General features: G+C 38.5%; 1 protein-coding gene across 1 annotated transcript; it reads left to right on the top strand.

Annotated features, from left to right (window-relative positions):
* Positions 1–21,477: 21,477 nt before the first annotated feature.
* On the top strand, positions 21,478–22,410 carry LOC131276683 (olfactory receptor 2T11-like). The gene has a single exon (XM_058290195.1). The coding sequence runs from the start codon at positions 21,478–21,480 to the stop codon at positions 22,408–22,410; it is 933 nt and encodes a 310-aa protein (XP_058146178.1).
* The last annotated feature ends 5,139 nt before the right edge of the window (positions 22,411–27,549 follow it).

The raw sequence follows: 27,549 nt of genomic DNA, 5'->3' as shown, positions 1-27,549 counted from the left end.
AAAGGGACAATGACACTTGAAGGAGGATAATCCTTTGACAGCCCCTTGATACTGAAGTCTGTGCTTATGAATCTTTACTCAAAATTTAAACTCAGCCTAGTATTAGAGGATATCTAAGAGTTAATTCCTCATAGCCACCATGTTGCCCAAACGTGGCCTCTATACAAGTGCAACTCAGAATATAAATACATTACGGTCCCCCCAGTGTGGGGCATGACTTTCAGGCATGAGTCTCCTTGGCACTGTGGGATTAATACCAAGCATCAACTAGCAATGCAACTTGAAAAAGACCTTGACCAAAAAGAGGTAAAGACAAATAAGTTTATATGGCTAAGAAACTTCCAAGTGTGTCAGGAGGTCATTCCAGAGGTTGTACTTACGCACTACTTAGCAGAATCTCATTGATTGTCAAAGTAGATACTACTCCAAACAGCCCAAATAATGTGTCTCCTGAGGGTTCTGGAAACATCCAGACTCTATAGTAAGGGTGGACAGTTCAGGAGTTTGATTAGCTGCCAGTGGGCCCTATATTGGAATTTTTGCTCCCCAGTGTAATGGACTTGGTCTTATTAGTGGCTTCCTTACACATGGCACTTTCTGTCCTTCTTTTTGAACCTTTTATTTGTCCTAGAGATGGTAGGTGTATGCTCAAGGGATTTAAATATTTGTGCTGCCCATGTGCCAGCTGGGCCCTGAATCTCAATGGAGTTGCAATATCTACTCTCCAGTTCATTGTTTTCACCCAGGACAAATAATGAGATAATGATGGAAAATGACCATACCACGAAACTGAAAGCATCTAAAACTTCAAGCAAGATAGCTTCATCCATCAGTCCTATGGGATCAAAGCTCCTTCTCAATTAGAGATGAAGTGGATATCACCATTCCAGAATCCTCAGGATTGTGGAATGAACTATGGGCTAAAGTAAATTTACTGGTATTCCACTATGTACCTCTGTTTCTAGCAATGGAAGAAGTTATTTTATTGATGAAGAAGCTGTGACCTGTGGAGGTTCTGAGGGCAGGGAAGGGAAAAACAGGTATAATATGGAGCATTTTCAGGACTTGGGCATTGTCCTGAATGGCTTTGCTTTGAGAGATATCCCATTATACATCCTGACATAACCTACAGAATTGGATGGGAGAGAGTGTAAACTACAATGTAAACTATAATCCATGGTTGGTAATAATAGTCCTAAATGTGTTCATGAATTGCCATGAGTAGACTGCACTAATGAATGTTGTTGCTAATTTTGGAAAATGTTGGAAGTGTGGGGAAAGGGTAATTGTGAGAATTCTCTATATTTTTCTTTGACGTTTATGTAATCTAAGTATCTTTAAAAAGTATAAATATAAAAAATATTTTAAAAATTAAAATGGGGATTGTGTGAACATGGCAGAGAGGTTTGAGAGATAGGGTTTAGCTCTTATGAAAACAACAGAGAAAAAGCCACAGGCTGCCTTGGGGACCTGCTTTAGGGTACAGCATACCAGAAAACTGTTCCACAACTCCCATAGGAGTGAAGATCAGAGAAGAGAAGAAGACACAACAAATAAACATGTGTTATTAAACTTCTCTGCTGTGGGTACGTGCTTCCCTTCCCCACTCCTGAGATATTAAGTGAGGATAAAACACCTAGTGAATTGCATATAACAGAATAGCGTAGAGATCTACCTCCAAGGGAAGGTGCTCTGTGCCATCTAGGAGGGTACTGGACAGATAAGAAAGCAGGAAAATCATGGGTTGCTTATCTTTGTGACTGGAAGCAGCACATAAACCCAGCTCTCAGGGAAGATAGACTAGGTGGAGTCTTTGACCCCCTGCTCCAAACTGGAGTGTGAAGCGTGATTCCCAGTGAGGAAGCTGGGTCTGGGAGGGTGGAGAGTGATTTATTTGCAGTGAGTTTAGCCAGCTGTGTCTCCCTTGACTGTAGGAAGGGATGGTGAATCTACAGGGATAGAGAGGGATCTCTTCAGACAGGAGGTCATCCTCAGTCACCTAGGCAAAGAGAAATTACATCAGAGAGGAGGCAGAGACACTCATCTGATCACCACCGCTCCAACAGACTGCAGGAACTCTAACCTCCCTGAGGGAAAAAGGACTGATAGACTACTGAAAGGCTAATTCACCTAAGGAAGTAGAATAGCTCAGTAAAAGAATTACTGCCTACTATATATTGGGTCACTGTAACTATTTCTGACTCTTCCATGAGAGTGATCCACCAAGTTACCAGGCATCTATCTATAATTTTATGACAGAGAACATATATAGACATTTTCTTAGCATTTTTTTCCTTGGTCCTCTTATTTTTTCAAAAAAACTCCCCATTTTTTATTTTACTTATTTTTTACTTTTTTAATAGATTTTTTGAAGATAATAGATCACAGAAATTGTTAAACTAAAAAATATAAGAGGTTCCCATATACCCCACACCCAACACTTTACTTGTCCCACAACAACTTCTTTCATCATTGTGGCACATTCACTGCATTTGGTGAATACATTTTGGAACGCTGCTACACTCCATGGATGATACTTTACATTGTAGTAAACCACATTGCTTCTGGTTTATCTGCTGATAAAGCAACTATCTTGAAATGAATGGAATTGATGACAATGCAATGGGATGCAGAAAAACTGGTACTGAGAGGAAAATTCATAGCTAAAAATATAATTATTAAAAAAAAGAAAGAGATAAAATTTAAAAATCTAACAGTGTCCCTGGAGGACTTAGAAAGAAGCAATGCAAATCCTGCTTAAACTCTTCAAAAAAATAGAAGTAGAGGGAATATTGCAGAACTCATTCTATGATGTTAATATCACGCTAATACCAAAGCTAACCAAAGATGCCAAAAAAAAATGGACAGCAATAAATCAATCTCCCTAATGAACCTAGATGCAAAAATCCTCAACAAAATTCTTGCTAAGCATGCTGAAAAACACTTCAAACAAATTATGATAAAAACACTACAAACAATAGGGACAGAAGGAAACTTCCTCCACATAAAAAAAGGATATATATGAAAAACCCACAGCTAACATCACATTCATGGTGAAATACTAAATCCTTTACTTCTAAGTCTGGAAGCAAGAAATGTATGCACACTTTCACTGTTCCTATTTAACATAGTGTTAGAAGTACTTGCTCAGGCACTCAGGCAAGAAACAGTTATTAAAGGCCTCCAAATTGGAAAGGAAGAAGTAAAAATTTCACTATTTGCAGATGACATGATCCTAAACATAAAATGCACTGAAAAATCTGCAACAAAGTTTCTAGTGCTTATAAGTGAGTTCATTAAAGTTACCAGATAGAAGATCCACATACAAAAAATTCAGTGGAATTTCTGTACACCAATAATGAACAATCTAAGGAAGAAATCAAGAAAAGAATTACATTCATAATAACAACTAGAAAGAATGGAATAACTAGGAATAAATTTAACTAAAGATGTAAATGGCTTATATGCAGAAAAATACACTATACCTTTAAAGAAAATGAAAAAGGACTTAAATAAATGGAAGAATATTCCCTGTTCATGGATAAGAAAACTAAACATTATTTAGATGTTAACCTTACCCAAACTGATCTACAGATTTATTGCAAACCTGGTAACATTTGTTACTGAATTGGAAAAATTAACTATGAAATTTATTTGAAAGGGCAAGAGGCCTTGAATAGCCAAAAAAAAATTGAAAAAGAAAAATGAAAATGGAAGAATCCATGCCATTAAAACATACTATAAAGATACAGGGGTAAAACTGCATGGTTTTGGCAGAAGGATAGTCATACTGACCAAAAGAACCAAATTGAGTTATGATATAGATCCTCGCATAAACTGTCATCTGATATTTGAAAAGACAACCTCGCATGCTCAACTGGAAGAGAATGGCCTCTTCAATAAATGGTGCTTGGAGAACCGGATATCCTTATCCAAAAGAATGATAGAGGAACACCATCTCACACCTTTTAAAAAATTAACTTAGAATGGATCAAAGATCTAAATATAGGAGCCAAAACCTTAAAGATCTTAGAGGTTAATCAGGGAGGCATCTCCAGCATCTTGTAATAGGATATGGTTTCATGAACTTCACATCAAACCATTAATAATGAAAGAAAAAATAAGTAAATGGGACCTCCTCAAAGTTAAATGATTTTGCACCTCAAAGAGTTTATCAAGAAAATGAAATGGAAGTCTACCCAATGGGAGAAAACATTTGGTAACCAAATATCTGATAGGAGTCTAATATCCAGGATATATGAAGAAATCCTGCACCTTGAAATTAAAAAGACAATCCATTTCTTTTAAAAATGGTCAGGTTATCTGTATAGACACTTTCCAAAGAATAAATATAAATGACTAAAAATCACATGAAAAGATGTTCAACATCACTAGCTATTAGGAAAATGCAAATCAAAACTGCAATGAGATATCATATAAAATGCATTAGACTGGTAGCTATTAAATAAAAACAGGGAACTACAAGTGTCGGAAAGCATATGGAAGAAAAGGAATATTCATGCTCTGCTGGTGGAAATATAGAATGGCGTATGCTTTGTGGAGGACAGTTTGGTGGTTACTCAAAAACTGAGTATAGGGAAGCAGATTTTGCTCAACTGATAGAGCCTCTGCCTACACTTTAGAGGTTCAATGTTCAAAGAGGACACAAAGGAGTAAGCCCTGCAAGAAGAGCCGCCCAACGTGAAAAAAATGTAGCCTGCCCAGCAGTGGTGTTGCACACATCGAGAGCTGATGCAGCAAAATGACGCAAAAAAAGAGAGACACAGATACCCAGTGCCAGTGACAGAATGCAAGGAGACAGAGAAGAACACACAGAGAATGGACACAGAGAACAGCAGGGGGCGGATGGAAAGAAATAAATAATAAATCTGAAAAAAAGAAAAACAATAGATCTGCCATATTATCCAGCAATTCCACGGCTGGCTGTATACCCAGAAGTATTGAAAGCAAGGACATGAACAGGTATATGGATACCAATGCTTGTAGTGACATTATTCAGTATCCACAAAAGTTGCAAACAACCCAAAAGCCCTTAATCACATGAATGGATAAATAAAATATGTTATATACATACAATGGAATATTACTCAACTGTAAGAATACTAACAGATGGGGTAACAAGATGGGATAACATGGATGAATCTTGAGGACCTTATGTAGAGTGAAGAAAGCCAGGCGTTGAAATACAAGTATTACATAGTCTCACTGATATGAATTAAACAAATTAAGTAAACTCACAGAGCTACAGACTGGAAGATAGGTTTACAGGAAATTTAAAGGGAAGAGAAAGTTGTGAGTCAATGCTCATACACATGAAATCTATGCTAAACTAGAAGTGTGTCTTTGTGGAGTGAAGTGATATAATCTGGGTGTAGTGATAATATTGGGTTAGGCAGTTTAGTTTTGATAGGGGTTTAGGGTGGGGAGGGTGGATTGGGCTGTCCATGAACTGGGGAAGGGGTGGGGAAGGAGCATGTGAACGCTGGGTATTGGCAGGTACATGGTTGGAAAAGCTCTTTTGATATTATGACAAGGAAGGGTTACTGGTTTAGGCTTTAAAGAGGGGCATTTGGGACAGTGCACCCATGAAGCAGTATTCTGAGGAGTGTGTGAGTGATCATTTTGTCATAATGTGATGTATAAGTGAGTGGAGATCCACATAATGATTGTGAAGGAGTTGGACTCCCTTCCTGGGGAGGACAGCTATGTTCTCAAATGGAGAAGCAGGAATCTCTCCTGAGCATGGGTGGTGCCTAATAGGGGAGGACAGACTAGTGTGTCAAGCCCACAGTGTTGTTGTAAGTAACTATGAATGTCGATCTTCAAGGAGTGAAGCCTGGTGGTCACCATGGGCCCCAAGGAGAGAGGGAGGGAGGACTAGAATAGATGGAACAGGGGTTATTTTGGGGGTGATGGAAGTGTTCTACATAATCTTGCAATTATGGATACAGGCAATGTTAAATTTCATCAAAAGTTTATAAAAGTGTATTGTATTAATCAGTAAAAGATGCACTGATGCAAAATACCAGAAACTTATTGTTTTTTATAAAGGGTATTTACTTGAGGTAGGAGCTTACAGATACCAGGTCATAAAGCATAATTTACTTCCCTCACCAGAGTGTATTTCCACGTGTTGGAACAATACGGCTGCTAACATCTGCAAGGGCTCTGGCTTCCTGGATTCCTCTCTTCCCAGGGCTTGCTTCTTTCCAGGCTCAGCCTGGAAATTCTCTTCCTAGAAATTGTTTCACTTTCCTCTGTGTACTTACTTCCCAGGGCTCCAGGTTAAGAGTTCAGCATCAAAGTCCAACCTCAAAACTCCAAAGTGAAGAACCCCTCCAACTCTGTCCTTTGCCATGCTTTTATCAATGAGTCCCCACTCACCAAGAGTCAGGGACTCAATACCTTATTGGCACAATAGTAATCTAATATGATCTAATACAATTTAATATGCCCAGAGGAAAAGACTGTTTTACAAATATAAGCCCATATTTCTTTTTGAAATTCCTCAATAATGTCAAACTGCTACATGTAGCATCCAAAATGTAAGCCATAATGTAAACCATTGACCATGGTTGGTAAATATGCTCCAATATTTGTATATCAGCTGTAACAAATGTATCAACCAAATATAAAAAAGTATTATTAACTTAGGGAGGGGGAAAAGGGGAAGAATGTTGGGTAAATGAGATTACCCTCTATTCTATATGTAAATTTACTGTAACTTAAAACTTCTTTGAAGAAAAAATGAAGTAAAGTAAGACACTGGGGAAATGGAAGGAAATTTCATTGTACATACAGAACAAGAGGTCTTATGGTGATAAAGGACAAAATGTCAAAAAATTAAAAATATTGATTATATTTTAATATCCTAAATTCTAAATTTTATTTTTTGTTTATTTAAATTTTTCTGTATTTTATTTCTTACATTTAAAAATACAATTATTATTTCATTTACTCTTTAATTGTATTTGGCTATTTTATTCACTTCATTTCTGAAGAAGTTTTGAATCACTGAAGTTTTATGGCTGTGGCAGGGGAAGACCATGCAAGTGTGTTCCCAGTGATGGCTGATACATGTGAGGAAGTTCACCTGGGCATGCATATAAGGCATATAAACATGTTCAAATATTCAAAGAACATTGCCACAGTAAGTGGCGATTCATGTAATAACCAAAAGAATATCAAATCCCCATCCTGGGGAGCTCTGCCACATTCTCTAATGGAACAGCAACAATTCCCCAAGTAAGGAGACAATGACTAGTGCAAGAGGATGATCATTTGGAAGGCCCTTGAAACTGATGACTATGCTTATGAGGCTTTGTTCTTGAAATTGAAACTTAGCCTAGAGTTGCAGGGTGCCTAAGAGTTGCCTACTGGGATCCAACTTTTGACTCAAAATTGGCCTTTTTCTAAGACAAACTCAACATATAAATGCAATAACTTCCCTCCAGTGTAGGACATGTTACCAAGGGATGAGTCTCTCTGGCACTTAGGCATTGCTACCAAGTGCCAACAAGAAATGCAGCTAAAAAAAAAGACCTTGACCCAAAAGGGGAAAGGGTTAAGACGATGAAGTTTACATGGCTAAGGAACTTCTAAGTGAGTTGGAAGGTCATTCCAAAGGTAACACTTATGTACCCTCAGTGGGTTCTCATTGACTGCCAAAGTAGATTCTACCAAAAATAGTGGCCACCTGAGGGCTCTGGAAACATCCAGACATTATGCTAAAGGGAGATAGTGGAGGTATTTGGTCTCTTGCCACTGGCCCTACTTTAAAGTTTATGCTCCCCAATGAGACAGAGTTGGATTCATTTGCAGTATCTCTACACACAGCTTTTCTGTCCTTGTATTTGAACTTATATTTAGTACAAATTTGGTAGATGTATGCCCAAGAGTTTTAAATATTTGGGCTGTCAATTTGCTGACTGGGACCTGAATGTATACAGAGTTCCAAAAACTACAATCCAGTCCATTGGTCTCAAACAGGACAGCTAACAAGGAGGAGATGATGGATAATCAACACACAAAGAACTGAGAGTGTCTACACCTGTGAGCAAAAGAGTCCAATGCATAGGCTGTATGGGATTGAAGCCCTCCTCAATTAAAGGTGGAGTGGGTATCACCACCCAAGAACCTCAGGATTGGGGAATGAACTATTGACTAAAGTAGACTTACTAGTATTCTACTATTGACTTATTTTGATTCTAGCAATGGAAGAGATTTCACTGATTATGGAGGCAGTGGCCACTGGAGGTTCTGAGTGTAGAGAGAGGAAAAAACAGTGTAATTACAGAGGCATTTTTGAGACTTGGGAATCATCCTGAATGACATTACAACAACAGATACAGGCCAGTATATATATCGCCATAACTTACTGAATTGAGTGTAATCGAGACTTAGTGGCAATGGTCTAGAATGTGTTTATCAATTGCAATGAATGTTCCACATTAATGACAGATATTGGTAATGTGGGAAAATTTGGAAGGTGTTGGAAGCAGGGCGTATGGGAATCCCCTATATATTCTCTGTAATATTTATGTAATTTAAGTATTTTCTTAAAAATAAAAAAATGAAAAGTTAAAAGCAAAAGAAAAAAATAAAGGTATGAATATGAGAAATAGGGGATTACTGGATTATGTATTTTGATATAAAGGTGCAGGTACACATTTGGTGAATGGTGTAAGGCAAATGTGCTCTATGATAGTTAAGGGTAAATTCTAAGAAGAAAGCATTAAGATATACTGAGGCTAAGTAAGGAATCCCCTGCTTGGGTAGAACACTAGCTTCTATTGGGCAAGCAGAAAGCAGAGTATGGTGATGGCTGTGTGTTCTTTCAAAATGCAAGGTTTTGAGGGAAGTGAAATTAATGGACGATAAGCATTAATTTCTTAGTCTAATGTGAGGCAACATCACTTTAGCTCACTGTAATAAATCTTAGAGAAATAAACACAGGATAAGGTATATTAAGAGCTACTGGCTGTTAGGGTCTTCTGCAGGGAATCGGCTGGGTGGCGTTGGAGACTCCTTGGGACCGGATTGTTTCGGGATTTTTGCTGGTCCGGAGGTGTCTGGACATCGATTTGGAAGGAAGGTAACAGAGAGGATCCGTCTGTGAAATATACACGGAGATCCCAGCTACCTGTAGAGGATTCCCTCCTTGGGTAGGCAGAGACGAGGCATCTAGCCCCGCTCGGTGGGGCTGAGCCAGGCCGGGCCGCAGCGGCGGACGCTGGAGCCGGGCCGGGCTGCGCCGGCGGCGAGCGGGGCCGGGCGGGGCAGAGCCGGGCCGCGGCGGCGTGCGGAGCCGGGCGGGGCCGGTTCAGGCCACGGCGGCGGGCGGCGGATGCCGGAGCCGGGCCTGGGCCGCTGTAGCGAGCGGAGCCGGGCGTAGCCGGGCCGGGCCGCGGCAGCGTACGGAGCTGGGCGGGGCCGGTCCAGCACGCGGCGGCGAGAGGCGGATGCCGGAGCCGGACCGGGCCGCTGTAGCGAGCAGAGCCAGGCGGAGCCGGGTCAGGCCGCGGCGGCGTATGAAGCCGGGCGGGGCCGGTCAAGGCCGTGGCGGCGGGAGGTGGACGCGGGAGCCGGCTGGGCCGCTGTAGCGAGCGGAGCCAGGCGGAGCCAGGCCAGGCCGCGGCGGTGTAAGGAGTCAAGCAGAGCCGGTCCAGACCTCCAAGGTGGGCAGCGGCGGGCGGAGCCGGGCCTGCGGAGCAGTTTCTGTTCTTTGTTTTTTTTTTTAATTTATTTAATTTAATTTTTTTTTTTTTGAGCATCTGCAGTACTGGGGAGTTCGTGGGCCCTGGGCGGCCTATTGGGGGTTTGTGGGAAGGGAGGTGCTTGCAGACCCATTTGGGCAGACAGACGGGGGGTTTTAGGGCAAAGCGGGGGGAAGTTGTTGTTTTAGATAGTGTTGCAATTGTGACACGTGTATACCTGTATCTCTTCCCCCTATCCGTTCCCCACCGTTTGCCCATCCTCTTTTTCTTTCTTCCTTTCTTCTTGTCTTTCTTTTTTTCTTTATTATAATTAGTTTTTTTTTTCTGGTTTTCTCTTACCCTCTTGTCCCTCATCTTCCACTTATTTTATTTTAATTCAAGTATACAATAGGTGCTACAGGGAACACCTCACATTTGCTGGGTTTTCCCATCCTCCACTGCCTCATTTCTGTGTGAACTGATTTAGGCTACCTACACTATCCCCCTTCCCCTGCATCTTGATATCCACTATCATCTACTGTCTCTCCTATATTCCACCCCCCACCTCCCGTTCTTTGATCCACAAAGTGTCTAACTCTTAATTTCTAATACCTTTGTTCTGTTTTCTGTCTGTTATCCACTCTTGAAACTATTACCTTTCTTTTCTTTTTCACTCTCTCATGAAAACAATAGCTTTGTAGTTCATACCATATTCCTCCCATATTCAGTCATCTACTTCATAAAAGGTACTCTACCTACAGCTATAACTCTATACAATCTACATGAATCTAACCTCCATCCTCCCAGTTCTCATATTCTTGCTTTGTTAACATACATCACCAATACTACTTTACACTTTTCCCTTGCTTACACAATTGCCTTTCCCCAACACTAATACTTTCCTCTAAAGTGAACTTAACCAACAACAAGGAACTAGAATAAGAAGAAAAAAGTGACAAAAAGAAGATATAACACCTATGCAAAAATAACAACTAATTAACCTCCAAGAGCAGACAAAGAAGCTAAGGAACTGATTAAATCGTCAAAATAAAGAGATGACCAGAAAGCAACAAAAATCTACAAACCAAACCAATAATCAGGAAAACATGGCTGAATCCAATCAACAAACCAATAATCACGAAGGGGAGCAAAACTTGGCACAAGCAATGAAAGATCTCAGAACATTTATCACCAACAAATTTGATGCAGTAATGAAAGAGGTTAACAACATGAAGACATCACTTGGAGGGGAAATTGCAGACATACGCAAAAACATAACAGATATGATGGGAATGAACACCACAGTTCAAGAAATCAAAAATACACTTGCAGCAAATATCAGCAGACTAGAAGAGACAGAGCAGAGAATTAGTGATGTGGAAGACAGTACATCAGAAATCAAACAGATAGTAGAAGGGGTCAATAAGAAGATAGAAAAAATCCAATTAGGATTTAGGGACCTGAATGACAATGCAAAACGCTCAAACATATGTATTATAGGCATTCCAGAAGGTGAAGAGAAGGGAAAGGGGTCAGAAGGAGTGTTGCAGGAAATAATGGCTGAAAACTTCCCAAATCTACTGAAAGAGACAGATGTACATATCCAAGAATCACAGCACACTCCACAAGTCATAAACCCCAACAGGCCCACCCCAAGACATATACTTGTCAAATTATCCAATGCTCAAGACAAAGAGAAAATCCTAAAAGCAGCAAGAGAAAAGAAAACCATCACATACAAGGGAAGCTCAATTAGATTAAGTGCTGATTTCTCTTCTGAAACCATGGAGGCAAGAAGACAGTGGTATGATATAGTCAAGGTACTAAAGGAAAAAAATTTCCAACCAAGAATACTCTATCCAGCTATACTAGCATTCAAACATGATGGAGAGTTCAAAATATTCGCAGACAAACAGAAACTGAAAGAGTATACCAACAAGAAACCGCCCCTTCAAGAAATTCTAAAGGGAGTTCTGCAGGAAGAAAGGAAAAAACAGGAAAGGCAAAGTTGGAGGAGAGTATAAGACCAACAACAACAACAAAAAAGACAATAAAAAAATATACAAACAAAATATGATAAACACAAATCCAATCAAAATATGGCTAACACACATAATTCCTTGATAGTAATAACACTGAATGTCAACGGATTAAACTCACCTATCAAAAGATTCAGACTGGGACATTGGATAAGGAAATATGACCCATCCATATGCTGTCTACAAGAGACACATCTTAGACCCAGAGACGCATGGAGATTGAAAGTGAATGGCTGGAAAACAATCATACAAGCTAACAATAACCAAAAAAAAGCAGGAGTAGCTATATTAATATCAGAAAAAATAGACTTTAAATGTGAAACAATTGTGAGAGACAAAGAAGGATACTACATTTTAGTCAAAGGGAAAATCTGTCAAGAAGATCCAACAATCATAAATATCTATGCCCCTACCAAGGGTGCCTCTAAATACGTCAGGCAAATGCTGGAAAAACTAAGTGAAAGAATAGATACATCTACAATTATAGTGGGGGATTTTAATACACCACTATCAACTCTGGACAGAACATCTCAAAAGAGAATCACCAAAGAAAAAAAACATCTGAATAGTATATTAGAGGAGCTCGATCTAATAGACATATATAGAGATCGCTACACCCAAACACAGCAAGATATACATTGATGATCTTAACAAACCAATCACAAGCAGAGAGATAGAATCAGTTATTAAAAATCTCCCAACAAAGAAGAGCCCAGGGTCAGATGGCTTTACAGGTGAATTCTACAAAACATTCTGGAAAGAACTGACACCAATCCTGCTGAAACTATTCCAAACCATCGAAACAGAAAGAACATTACCCAACTCCTTCTATGATGCCAACATTACCCTAGTACCAAAGCCAAACAAAGACATCACAAGAAAGGAAAATTACAGACCAATTTCTCTAATGAACCTAGACGCAAAAATACTTAACAAAATACTTGCTAATCGTATTCAACAACACATTAAACGTATTATACACCACGACCAAGTGGGATTCATCCCAGGTATGCAAGGATGGTTCAACATAAGAAAATCAATCAACGTAATACACCATATAAACAGATTGAAGGAAAAAAATCACATGATTATATCTATTGATGCAGAAAAAGCATTTGACAAAATACAGCACACTTTCTTGATAAAAACACTCCAAAAGATTGGAATACAAGGGAATTTTTTGATAAAGAGTATGATATGAAAAAGAGTATATATGAAAAACCTAAAGCCAATATTGTTTACAATGGAGAAACCCTAGACTCCTTCCCTCTAAACTCAGGAACAAGACAAGGATGCCCACTGTCTCCGCTCCTATTTAACATTGTCTTAGAAGTACTTGCTCGAGCACTGAGGCAAGAACCAGAAATACAAGGCATTCAAATTGGAAAGGAAGAAGTCAAAATTTCATTATTTGCAGATGACATGATCCTATACATAGAAAACCCTGAGAGATCTACAACGAAGATTCTAGAACTCATAAATGAGTTTAGTAAAGTTGCACGTTATAAGATCAATGCGCAAAAATCAGTAGCATTTCTGTACACCAATAATAAGCAAGATCAGGAGGAAATCAAGAAACAAATACCATTCATAATAGTAAATAAAAAAATCAAATACTTAGGAATAAATTTAACTAAAGAGGTAAAGAACTTATACAGCAAGAACTATACAAGATTGTTCAAGGAAATCAAAGAAGACCTAAATAAATGGAAGACTATTCCTTGTTCATGGATAGGAAGACTGAACATTATTAAGATGTCTATCCTACCAAAACTGATCTACACATTCAATGCAATCCCAATAAAAATCAATGCAGCCTTCTTTAAGGAACTAGAAAAACTAACTATGAAATTTATTTGGAAAGGAAAGAGACCCCGAATAGCCAAAGACATACTGAAAAAGAAAAACGAAATTGGAGGAATCACACTACCTGACTTCAAAACATACTATAAAGCTATGGTGGTGAAAACAGCATGGTATTGGCATAAGGAGAGACACATAGACCAATGGAATCGAATTGAAAGCTCTGATATAGAACCTCACATATACAACCACATAATATTCGATAAAGCCACCAAACCCTCTCAACTGGGAGAGAGTGGCCTATTCAACAAATGGTGTCTGGAGAACTGGATAGCCATATGTAGAAGAATGAAAGAGGATTACCATCTCACACCTTATACAAAGATCTACTCAAGATGGATCAAAGACCTAAATATAAGAGCCAAGACCATAAAAACCTTAGAAAGCAGTGTAGGGAAACATCTACAGGACCTTGTAATAGGAAATGGATTTATGAATATCTCACCAAAAGCACGAGCAGCAAAAGAACTAATAGATAAATGGGACTTCCTCAAAATTAAAGCCTTCTGCACCTCAAAGGAGTTTGTCAAGAAAGTAAAAAGGGAACCCACACAGTGGGAGAAAATATTTGGCAATCATATAACTGATAAGAAACTTATAACTTGCATATATAAAGAACTCCTATATCTTGAAAATAAAAAGATAAACAACCCATTTAAAAAATGGGAAAAAGACTTAAACAGACACTTCTCCGAAGAAGAAATACAAATGGCAAGAAAGCACATGAAAAAATGTTCCAAATCTCTAGCTATCAGGGAAATGCAAATCAAAATTACAATGAGATACCATCTTACACCCATAAGATTGGCAGCTATGAAAAAAACAGAAGAATACCAGTGCTGGAGAGGATGTGAAGGAAGGGGAACACTCATCCACTGCTGGTGGTAATGCAGAAGGATCCAACCATTCTGGAGGACAGTATGGCGGTTTCTCAAAAAACTAGCCATAGATTTGCCATATGACCCAGCAATACCACTGCTGGGCATATACCCAGCAGAACTGAAAACAAGGACACAAACCGATATATGTACACCAATGTTCATAGCAGCATTGTTCACTATTGCCAAAAGTTGGAATCAACCCAAATGCCCATCAACAGACGAGTGGATCAATAAAATGTGGTATATACACACAATGGAATACTACTCGGCTGTAAGAACAAACACACTACAAACACATGTGATAACATGGATGAATCTTGAGAACCTTATGTTGAGTGAAGCAACGCAGACATTGAAGGACTAATACTACATGACCTCAATGATATGAAATAAACAAGCTGCCCTAGATAGCAAGAGACTGAACGATAGGCTTACAGGAAATCGGAGGGTGGAGGAAGGATATGAGCCGATGTCTGCAGGGGTGGAATTTAAGACGAGATGGTGGTAAGTATGAACACAAAGAAGAGATAAAAGGGGGGCAAGGGGTTGCCTTTGGTTGGGGCTTTGCGGGTTTGAGGGTGGCTGGGGAGGGACGGATGGGTAACGTTGCCCAAAAGTGGGGGGAGGGAGAGGTAGCATACGAACACAGGAGAGGGTCAGGTGTTGGTGGAGAGTAAAATGCCGAGAAAATCATATCAAAATATAATAAAGAGGGTTACCTGTTTAGAATGCTCGGAGGGGAGGATCTGATGCAGGACGGGCTCCTGGGGAATGTCTAAATGCTCATTCTGCCAGAGTGGGTGACACCATGGGGTAGAAACCCAAGTAGTGAGAGTGGGGGTGGACCCACATCCTGGGGAGGACTAATGCCATCAAATAGAGGGAACTGTATCCCTCGAGAGAAAGGGTGGCTCCCAGGGCATTGGGGCAGTTGAGCAAGTTAGGCCCTGAACACTATACCATCTATCTCTGGAAGTGGCTCCTCAGGAAACGGAGGTTGGCTGTCACTGTGGGCACCAAGGTGGAAGGGAAAATGGACGTTAAATGTGTGGAACCAAAGTAAATGGGGGGTAAGAGAGGAGTTTCTTGAGAGTACACAAGGATGGATATAAAACATGTAATATTACACCATAACATATAGGAGATGACAGACTGATAATGTAAACCATAATGTAAAACATAGGATAACTAAAAATGTAAAGAACTGTGTATCCTAAAGTATGCACCATAATGTAAGCACAGATGTCACCTTGTTAGAAAGCTAATGTCTCAGACTCTGTATATCACTTTAAGTAAATATGATATGAATAGGGCGTAAGAGTATCACTGTGGAAGGGAAAAGGTTTTCTGGTGGATGTGTGGGAGTGCTGTATATTATATATATGCATTGCTGTGGTCTAGGACTCCTGTGAAGAAAAGCTGAATAATTAGGGGGGGAAAAAAAAAAGAAAAAGATAGGATTGGAATTTTTTCAAGTCAACATTCTTTATCTAAGTTCTTTATCTAACTTTATCCAAGTTCTTTATCTATCCTTTAAACCCATTGCTATATGCCATTCCCTAGTAAGGGACCATGACATTATATTGGGCTTCAAATTTCGGGGAGTTCTGGATCACAGAGTGTTTCAACAATGGCAATGAAGGGATACTGGTATGGGATACCAATGACAGGTGATATATGGCTGACAGGGAGCTGTACAGAACATATGTCCAGGGTGCATGGTAATGTTTGGATATACTCATAGTGGCAACAATTAAAAACCACAGCAGGGGGGGTACTGGGTTCCTGGCCAGTGGTGCTCTCTCGTGGTCCCTAGGGGAGCAGCGACAGTCTCCCAGGTACAGTGGTGGGGACCGGGAGGGAGTGAGGGTTCAACAGTGAGCCCCTGATGCTAATGACTATGCTTGTGAGCTGATAAACCTAAAATAATAACAAGGCCTAGAGCAACATTGTGCCTGGGAATTTCCTCCTGTCAGCCTTCATGTTACTCAAATGTGGCCAGTGTCGAAGCCAAACTCAGCATGTAAATGCAATGCCTTCCCCCCAGCGTGGGACATGACACCCGGGGATGAGCCTCCCTGGCAACGAGGGACCACTATCAACTACCAACTGATGATGCAACTGGAAAATGACCTTATACGGAAGGTTCAATGCGGATCAGCAGAATATCCATGTCTACATAAAATACCATGACTTTAAAATGCTGTTTGACCTAAAGTAAGGGGGAAATGGAGAGGAGAAATGAGTTTATATGGCTACGAGTTTCTAAAAAAGAGTCTGGAGGCTGGCAGAAGGATTGCCCTCATGCACAACTGAGCAGAGTCAGAGAGACAGATAAAGCAGATACAACCCCCAGATATTGGTTCCTTTGAGGGCTAAAGAGACCCATGGGAGTTATGGTCATGGCCGATGGGGTTAACTAACAGGGCAGATGGCCCCTCTTTGGAAATGGTGTTTATGTGTGATGAATCTGGACTCAGATGGGATCTCCCTTCATAAGACTTTCATGCTAATGTGCTGGAGGTGCAGTTAATGTTGGGGTTTAAGATATATTTAGGGGATTTGAATCTCTGGACTGACAATATGATAGCCAGGTCCTGAGCCTCAACAGACTCCAGCACCTACAATCTGATCTATTGGACTTACCACACTCAGCTAAGATGGAGTTGAAGAAGGACAACCACCACACCATGGAGCCTAGAGTGATTACAACTGAAAATGGGAGGATTGCATCCAGCATCCATGTGGAATCTGAGCCTCCTCTTGATATAGAGGTGCAATGGACACAACCAATCCAATGTCCACATAGAAGAGGTGGCATTGGATTGGGAAAAGTGGACATGGTGGACGATGGGTATGGGGAAAGGCAGGAAGAGATGAGAGGTGGAGGCGTCTTTGGGACATGGAGCTGCCCTGGATGGTGCTTCAGAGGTAATCACCGGACATTGTAAATCCTCACAGGGCCCACTGGATGGAATGGAGGAGAGTATGGGCCATGATGTGAACCATTGTCTATGAGGTGCAGAGGTGCCCAAAGATGTACTTACCAAATGCAATGGATGTGTCATGATGATGGGAACGAGTGTTGTTGGGGGGGGGAGAGGGGGGGTGGGGGGGTGGGGTTGAATGGGACCTCACATATATATTTTTAAGGTAATATTATTACAAAGTCAATTAAAAAAAAAAGGCAAAATGTGGAATTTTAAACACAAAATATAGGCATCATTATATTACTAAGTATATTATTGTTCCTATTAACATCAAACAATATTTGCATATATTAAATAGGATATTTTTAAAGAGATATTACTAATACATAATTAAAAGAGAATAGTTTTTAACCTCATTTTCATTACATTTCATATTATCATTTTATTCAATTAAAAATTAGCATAATAAATAAAAAATTAAAAACAGTTTTTCATTAATTCAGTAATTAACTATTTCAGTATATATACTTACACATAGTTATAATTTTAACAAATAAAGTAACAAACCTAGTGATATAAATCATCAGTTTAAATATGCTTTACAGTTAAACATGATTTGCTGTTATTTTAATTTCTCCATTTATACTTTTCCAATATTATTGCATATCAAACATAGTCTGGTTTTTTATATATGCACATATATATGTACATGAAAATGTTAATGTATGTGTATATATAAATATATTTGTTATATGTTTGTGGGAGCTAAAATGTGTTTCTTTATATTTTGACATAATATTTAATGTATATTCATTACAACAACAACAACAACAAAAAAAGAGCTACTGGACCAAAAGGATACAGGTTAATTGAATAAAATAAAGCATATTAAATAGGAGAGAAAATTTTCAGAGTAGACAACCCGAACCTCACCAAATATTGAAATATCTGCTGATGAGGCTGTCCAAATTATTATTTTTTCTTCTAAAAATAATGTTTAAAGAAGTTTCTGGTAATCAGTTTAATTTCTCCTATGAGAGAAAACTCTCCCATAAGAATTTCAAGGCTCAGAGACAAAACTTTCCCATGGGTAATTTTGCTATCACATATCTCATGAATATTGTTCATTTGTTCCTAGTCATAGTATAAATATTGCAATGAATTCTCATTTTGTAGCATCATAGCAGGTAAGGTCAATAGGATATATTAAGCCTGGGACTATTAGAATACCACACTCACCAAACCAGAATGTGCTATTTAGACCTTTGAGACAGACTGCATTGCTGGCATTGTGAAGTTAATAATCACTGAACTTTGCATTTTTTAATAGGGATCATGAAAATATGATGCTGCATCGTGTGAAGCACTAGGAAATGTTGCAGATAGTTCAGATGACCTCATCAATAAAAGGAAACAAATGTGAGTTTACAATGAAAATTAACCAAAATTTTTTCAATGAAAATTAACCAAAAATACCAGACAGCTAAAATTTAGTGAATTTCTCGTATATTGCTTCTTGTATTTTGAAAAAAAGGCACAAAATTGTTATAACTCTTTCTCTTTCGAAAAAGTAATTGACTCTTAAATCTGTGCTATATTCAAGAATAAACACAGTATTCTAAATGTTAACTCTATACTCTGCTCCTTTATCTATGAAGATTAAGATTCTTGCAGTTATATAATTGAAACAATGTATGTAAATAGACTGTTATCTTGCATTATGATTACAAAACTAACCATGTACAAATCACCACATTATTATTAGTTGTGAGATCCTTTGACACTTGGCCCATGTATATTAATTCAAATATTTTCTAAATGGAGAAGTGGGTAGCATAGTAGAGTGAGGGAGCATCAAGTTTATTTTGAGTGATATAATTGTTTACCACCCAGAAGATCGATGGGAAAGCATTCTATTTCAATTGGATTATTTGAGAAAGTGCCCAGCATTGGTCATGAGGCTGATTATAGCATCAATAGGCATTAAGATCACCAAGCACCTGAGATGCTGCATGGAGGAACTGTGTTGTGAAACAAGGCTGCCTAATGGAGAATGTAAACCAGCCTCTTTCTTCTCTGCTAAGCACACAGATTCACCTGGCATCACTTCCATAGAAAACAAGAATAAACATAATCAGACATTTTCAAAAGTCTGGAGCATCCATACTAGCCTTCTGTAAGACATCTTGCATTTTCACATATTTGGAACCCCCTGACTCATATTCATAGGGCTTCTCTGCAAGAAATAAGTCCTCTTAAGGACCCTATAGTAATATGGAAATTCAATTAGTAAAAATAATTTAATTCTAACTTCAGAAAAACATACTGAAGAAGGAAAAGAATTAATGACCTTCAATTTGGTTTAATTTAATAGGGCAACCAATATTAAAGTCTAACAATAATAAGATTACATATGAAAAAGACTTGTTAGTTTCTGACATTTGAAAATGACCTTGCACATTTTTAATGATATGTGAAGGGATAGATTAAGGAAGTTTCATTTTAATGATAGATGTATACATACATGTACACATATTTTAAAATATGATACAAATAATAATGAACACAAGACAAATGACTGTATCTTGGTGCTACCCTAGGTAATTTATATGACTTTTATTGTACTAAATTATACTTAACCCAAATTTTCTGATTTTGAAGTGTATAATTCAGTAGTGTAAACTCACAGTGTTGTGCAACCATCACTCTATCCATTTTCAGAACTTTTTCATCATATTTTCTTTGGTGTTTTTATGTGTTCTCATAGTAGTGTACTTTTATAAAAATATACTTAAGAATTTGCAAATTAAGAAAAATAATGGGTGTAAGAATACAGTATAAAATAGATATGAAAAAGATATTATCTATAGACCAGATGAATAGAAATTAATTAAGATTATTCAATAAATGGACTGAGATATATGTAAGAGAGTAATCCATGTCACGCTAATAGTCATACTAATACGTCTGTGTGTATAAATCAGAGCCAAGTACCTGCAGGTGAAATATCAGGGACAGTCTCATCTCTCATGTACTTTAATGTGGGTGAATGTTCTGCACATTAACTAGTGTGGATTTGAGCAGCACACCCTGCATATGCAGATGTAGAGTTCATTGTTTAGTGATCAATCAGCTTAAGAATTCGACAGGCATAGCATCGATGAACAATTGAAATCAGTGAAGATTTTGAGAAGAGTTTCAAGGAAACTCATTCCAGACACACCAGCAAAGCCTGGATTATGAGACGTGAACAAAATTTTTTATATTGAACTCTAAAGTCTCTTTCAGTGATGAATTGTGAATAAAAGTTAGCATTAGTGAGGGAGCTCATATCAGGTTTTAAGCTAAAACAATATATACAACCATTCACACACATACATTTTCTGGGTAAAATATGCTCTCCTACATATACTGTATATTAGGATCACAGTAGATGCTATAATTAAAAAGAAAAAACACCAGAAAGTCAGTGGCTTAATCACATATAATTTAATTTCTGCTCAAATAACAACGTAATGTGAGCTAGATACCTACACTCCTTCCACAATGAGATTTCATAACGTTCAACACTTGTCTATCAAACCTAGTAGTGATTGGAGTGATGAAACACACCTCCCCTTACATTGCTTTCAATAGTTTTAAGTTAAATATTATGTCTTTGCCCGGTTGCTGAAGAAGCAGTTTGAGATTTTAAAAAGAAAGCATTAGTCTTTATTCAATGTGCAATCATCAATAACGAAGGGATTTAGAACACTAGAATAAATCATATAAGATTAATAAATAGTTTACAGTAAATGGGATCCCTTTGGCAAACAGAAGTGATGACTCTTACAGTTTATATGATCTTTTTTGTTTTCACTCTGCAGTAAAGTTATGAATGTAACTGATCATCACGAAATTTGAGAATTCTTAATAATACACTGAAATGATGTACTTAACGAAAGTTTTGATTCTTATTTAAAGAAAAAGAAAATAAATGAAGCAATAAATCATTATGGATGTTTATTTTTACCTAATTCCTTTCAGTTCAAACCACAGACTTAAATTAATGATGGGAAAGAATGAGACAGCAGGCATGGATTTTATCCTCCTGGGACTCTTCCCCGCCATGAAGCATGCTGAAATCCTCATTGGTGTGTTCATCCTCATCTACCTTGCTGCCTTCACTGGGAATTCCACCCTTATTTTCCTCATCCTGGTGAATTCCCAGCTCCACACACCCATGTACTTCCTTCTCAGCCAGCTGTCTCTCATTGACTTGCTCTTCATCTCCACCACAGTCCCCAAGATGATCCTGGACTTTTTCTCAGGGAAGAAAAACATCTCAAACATAGCCTGTGGGGTGCAGATGTTTTTCTCTCTGATGCTGGGGGGAGCTGAGTGCATCCTTCTGACTCTAATGGCCTGTGATCGCTATGTGGCCATCTGTCATCCCCTGAGATATGCAGTCATCATGCATCCGAAGGTCTGCCAGAAGATGGTCATGGCATCCTGGCTTGGGGGTACACTAGATGCTGTAGTACAGACTATCTACACCATGCACTTACCTAAATGTGGCCACAAAGAGATAGATCATTTTTTCTGCAAAGTCATTGCTGTCTTGAGTTTCTCCTGTCAGGATACCTCTCCATATAAATTGGCAATTTTTGTGACGGGCATTGTGTTGCTCCTTATTCCTTTTGTCATCATCTTTTCCTCCTACACTATTATCTTTATCACTGTCTTTCGCATGAACTCACCCAAGGGGAGAAACAAAGCTCTGACCACATGCTCCTCACACTTGGTGGTTGTGGGGCTCTTTTATGGCCCGTCCATCTTCACCTATATGACTCCTGGTTCCTCACACAGCCCTGCTCAGGAAAAGACTGTATCAATGTTAGTTTCAATCATCACACCTGCATTAAACCCCTTTATTTATAGCCTGAGAAACAAGGATGTTTTGGGGGCATTTAAAAAGATAATGGAAAGGTGTTTCTTTTAAATGTAAAACTCCCAATATTTTTGTTTCACAACATCTAATGAATATTGGGTAATGTTTGAAAAGTCAATAAATACTTGTCTATACTTGACTCCTCCATCCTGTGGACCCTGGGATAGTAGAGTATGGATTGGAGAAGACTTACTGATATTCTACTATGGAACTATTGTGATTAGTAATGGAAGAAATTGTAGCATTAATGTGGAGAAAGTGGCCACAGCAGCTGCTGAGGGTAGGGAAAGGGAAGAAGAGATATGATGTGGGGGAATTTTCAGGTCTTGGAGGTGTCCCAGGTGGAACTGTAGGGACAGATACTGGACATTGTATGTTCTGCCATGGCCCACTGGGTGGACTGGAGGAGAGTGTAAATTACAATGTAAACCATTATCCATGTGGTGTAGCAGTGCTCCAAAATGTACTTACCAAATGCAATGAATGTCCCACAATGATAAAAGATGTTATTGATGTGGGAGGAGTGGGGTGGAGGGGGTGGGGGGATATGGGGACCCCATATATTTTTAACATTAAAAAAAATAGAGAAAAAAATAAATATTTGTCGTCTTTCTGTTATATGTGCGTAAATATTTGTGGTCATTTATTGATTTGGTTTGGTTTGTTGTGGTCTACACAAATTTCACAGAAGATTTAGTAAGTGAAATTAATTCTCAAAATCTTTCGTAAGAACTGCGTTTTAAAATATGTACCTCATTTAATTATTTTTAAACATTCATCAAATGTATGTTCCCTGAATTAAAAACACGTCTGTGCTGATGGAATGTATTTTCAGTTGTTTTATCTGCCCAGTGTATGTAAATTTCAAATGGGCATGAAAAAATTACTTCACAAAAGATTAATAAACATCCTAACTTGTCAATTAGACTGTAAGTATGTTATGTAAAATAAAAGCTTCTGCCCATTAATTTTTGCTTTAGAAACTGTACAATATAAAAAATATTAAATAAATTTTTAATTTCAGCATACATTAATATCAGGAATTAACAGTCAAATTTAAAAAATGAAAACTAAGGGACCAGTAATGTATTGTTAAATAGATTATTACTAAAGCATAAAACTTATTTAGGCAGATATCAGAATGCTAGTATTGTTATGTTGGAAAAAATAAGCAGGTTAATCAGACCACTAATTTTGATTCACAGCATGAACGATTTGCATGAGATGATCCTATGTTATGAAAGTTCATTTTACTGTTCCTTTACTTTTCTCAGTTAGCACTTCCTATTTGCCTGCACTGCTTGCTGTCATAGAGCCCTTCTTTCTGGGAATGTAACATCCTTTCCTTCAGGGAATTCCTTCCCATGTCTATGTGGCACTAGTTTAGCAATCAAAAACACTGTACAACTCTCACTTGAACAATTGCATCTAAATCAGGTATGGAAACCATGAGCCTAAATCCCATGAGAGCAGTGCTGAGTTTAACTGCCCTAGCTCAGAACCAAAAAAATTACCTTGGTCATACAAATAGTCAATAAATGTTTGTTAACTGAATGGCAGATCCTGTTCAAATTAAAATGAGAAAAAGAAAACATGCATTGCACTCTAAGCCTACACATTAACTCCATTAAATCTGTCTTCAAAGTGAAGTTTATGGTTGTATTGATTATAGCAGAGAAAAATTGGAAATAAATTGAATACCTATCAGAAAAATGATGTCCACAACAATTCCTTGTTCCATTATTTAGAAATTAAAAATAACACATTAGAGCTCTGCCATTATGCAAGATTTCCATGAGATTTATTGTGTGATTAAGCAAAGGAAAATAATGTTTATAATACCATACATTTTTTCGTGGCTAAATAGACCAAACAAAACCTCAAGCAATATGGAAAAAGTGATTTCACATGGAAGCAGCCCCTGATTGGGAGAACTGAAATCCTCTCTGGGGGAAAAAAAAGCCATATGCATCCTCAAATGAAGGTATACTGAATCCTACACACAATTCTAGATGAACGAACATTCAATGAAATGATCCTTTTTGACTAAGAATCAAAACTCTGACAATTTGGGACTCCGTCTCTCATCCTTCCTTATTTCATTAATTTGGGTCAGACTTGCATCCATAGTCTGATGACTCTCTTTTGCCTCTTCTCTATCCCTCTATTTTTCCCTTATAGGGAGGCCCATGATTAAATCTCTTTGCAAATCTTATTCCACTTGTTTTCTGCTTCTCAGAGGACCAGAATTAAACCAAGGGCTATTACCAAGAAAACAGTAAGATCTGGGGATCTGTGGCTAATCGTCTCAACCCAAGGTTAGGATTAGGTTGAGGGACTATAGCAGTATTTTGAAGTGGATGGAATTAGGTCATTATATCAGTCAGACATTTTCAAAAAACAAAAACAATGGTAGGTAGGGACATTTAGATAGGTAGATGATATAGATAGAATGTAGGTAGGTAGGTAGGTATCTAGGTAGGTAGAGAGAGATATGTGTGTGTGTGTGTGTGTGTGTGTGTGTATATATATATATATATATATATATATATGTAGATACAGATGTATAGAAAATTAGTTTAAGAAATTTGCTCATTAGATTGTGGAGGCTGACAAGACCAATATCTACTAACACAGACTGACACATTGGAAACTGCTGGTCAAGAATTTCTTTTTTGGGAAACCCATTTTTGTCTGAAGGTCTTCAACTGACTGTTTGAAACATCCGCAGTTTTAGATGTCACTGATTAAATATGACAGAAGAGGGGTGTACATGATTAAGCCTATTTTATTGGGCAACTTGAGTGATTGGTCCCTTACCAATTTCCCATTTTCGCTAAACTGAGGTAGTTTTGGGAAACAATTACAAGTAACTGCTATGTATGAGACCGTCAAGCTCATTTAGCTGAATCATAGCAAACACATGTCTGAAGGTGTTCTCAACTAATATCTCCCAGATGAACTCTCTGAACAAACCCTTAATGGAAGCCTCTAGAAGCTACATTTATATTCCCTGATCATACCGGCTTTTACAAACCTGGATAAATTAAATCCTATCATTTTTTCCTTCCCTAGATCATTTTAAAATAGCATTTATAGGGAAACGGACTTGGCCCAGTGGTTAGGGCGTCCATCTACCACATGGGAGGTCCGTGGTTCAAACCCCGGGCCTCCTTGACCTGTGTGGAGCTGGCCCAAGCTCAGTGCTGATGCGCACAGGGAGTGCCACGCCATGCAAGGGAGCCCCATGCGCAAGGAGTGCCCCCCATAAGGAGAGCCGCCCAGCACGAAAGAAAGTGCAGCCTGCCCAGGAATGGCGCCGCCCACACTTCTGGTGCCGCTGATGACAACAGAAGTGGACAAAGAAACAAGACACAGCAAAAAGACACAGAACAGACAACGGGCGGGGGGGGGGGGGGGGAAGGGAGGGGAAGGGGGAATTAAATAAATAAAACTTAAAAAATAAAATAAAATAGCATTTATTGAAGTACAGGATATTTACATACACATATGTGTAGAAAGAATTTGATAAATTTCAAAAATTAGTGTCATCTTTTAAGATCCCCTGCCAAATTAAGAGTCCTCCCTGTGTCTTATCTTGATCACAATCCATTCCTTCTTCACATAGATAGCCATTACTTTAAATGTTTAGCACGGCAGACTACTTTAGTAATCATATATTTTTAATTGAAATTTTTCTTCAGATAAATGCATATGTAAGAGATAAGAGATATATAGTAGTCTTTGCCCAGTTTCCCGCAATGCTTACATTTTATTAAACTATGGTATAACAACCAAGATACTGACATTGATAAAATCTACTGATCTTATTCAGATTTCCTTACTTTTTCTTGGATTCATTTAGGTATTTGTGCATTAAATTCTACGTAATTTTTATCACAAATGTAGTCTTGTATACCCACTCCCAGAGTGAAGACACTGAACAGTTCAAATACCTGAGTAACCTTGTGTTGCCCTTTCACACTGTTTCAAATTATACAGGTTGGATTTTAAATTTGGGTCCAAATGAATGTCAAGTGTGGCGCAATGGGAAGCCAAAACCATAAGAGATAAGAAAAGACAGTTTGTTGCGCACAGACCCCAGAGAGAGAGGGGGTGCCATGATTGGCCAATGGGAAGTGTGACTGACTTTGGTGGCTCAAGCATCAGGTGGGGAGAATATAAGCAGAGCAAGATGTTACCAAGGACTTGTGCTTTATTGTGGTCTAGGGGAGAAGATTGGAAGATTTCCCTTGGGTGTGAGGGATTGGTTAGTTTAAGGCAGATGTGCACAAAAAGATGAAGAGACTGGTGGCTGACAGCAGTGGGTTAAAACTCATCATTTGTGACCAGTTGTCAGTTTTGGGTGTGATGTGTGGGTTTTGGCTGCAGGTGCAGGTTTGGGTTCTGATTCTGGAGAAGTGTATGACCCAGGACTGGGGAGTTGCCTATTAACTAGGTTAAACCTCAGTGCTGAGGCAAGTGACTTAGCCAATGTAAGACAGACTTTGAGATAGTGCAAAATTTTTTGATGGATATGACAACCCATCCCTTTATGCCTCAGTATATTTCATTTGGATGATTTGGGAAGTTTGGGTGGCTGATATAATTGTCGAGCCAGTGTATAAGGTACTTGAGTTTATTGGTGATTACAAAAATGGTAATAAGTCGTAAAACCAAGAGGTAGAATCCTCTGTGAAGCCATTTCCCTTTCCCTTAAGTGTGCAAATAGGAGGAAATATGGGAGATATTTTTTTCTCATCTACAGTATTTGTTGAAAACCTTGGCTGTATCATGAAATATCTTGATCTCTTGAACCATCTTTTTAAGTTGATTTTGATCTTCACAATTTATTAATATACACTTAGTAGGAGGTCATCCTTTTGCTTGGATACTCCCTTACTCGATGAAGAAGTTGTCTATGGCTAAGCAATTATACAAGTCTACCTGGGCTAGCAAACCTATTTTTTTGTTATATTACCCTTATTACCATGTATAGGGACAGGTGCATAGGCAAATATAAACCCTATAAATATTGTCTCAGTTTTGTGGAATTAAAGATAAAAAGTTTAACTTGCCATTGAGGGCTAAAACAGTGCAAGGCATCTTGAGTGTGCATGACATTGGCAACAATGTCCTTATGTCACCATAAGGAAGAGGTGACACCATCTGGCACAAGGTGATGGTTGT

The sequence above is a fragment of the Dasypus novemcinctus genome, chromosome 30 (genome assembly GCF_030445035.2).
Source record: "Dasypus novemcinctus isolate mDasNov1 chromosome 30, mDasNov1.1.hap2, whole genome shotgun sequence".
NCBI classification, from domain to species: domain Eukaryota; kingdom Metazoa; phylum Chordata; class Mammalia; order Cingulata; family Dasypodidae; genus Dasypus; species Dasypus novemcinctus.
The sequence above is the reverse complement of the archived record's forward strand: the minus strand, read 5'-3'. Positions and strand labels throughout refer to the sequence as shown.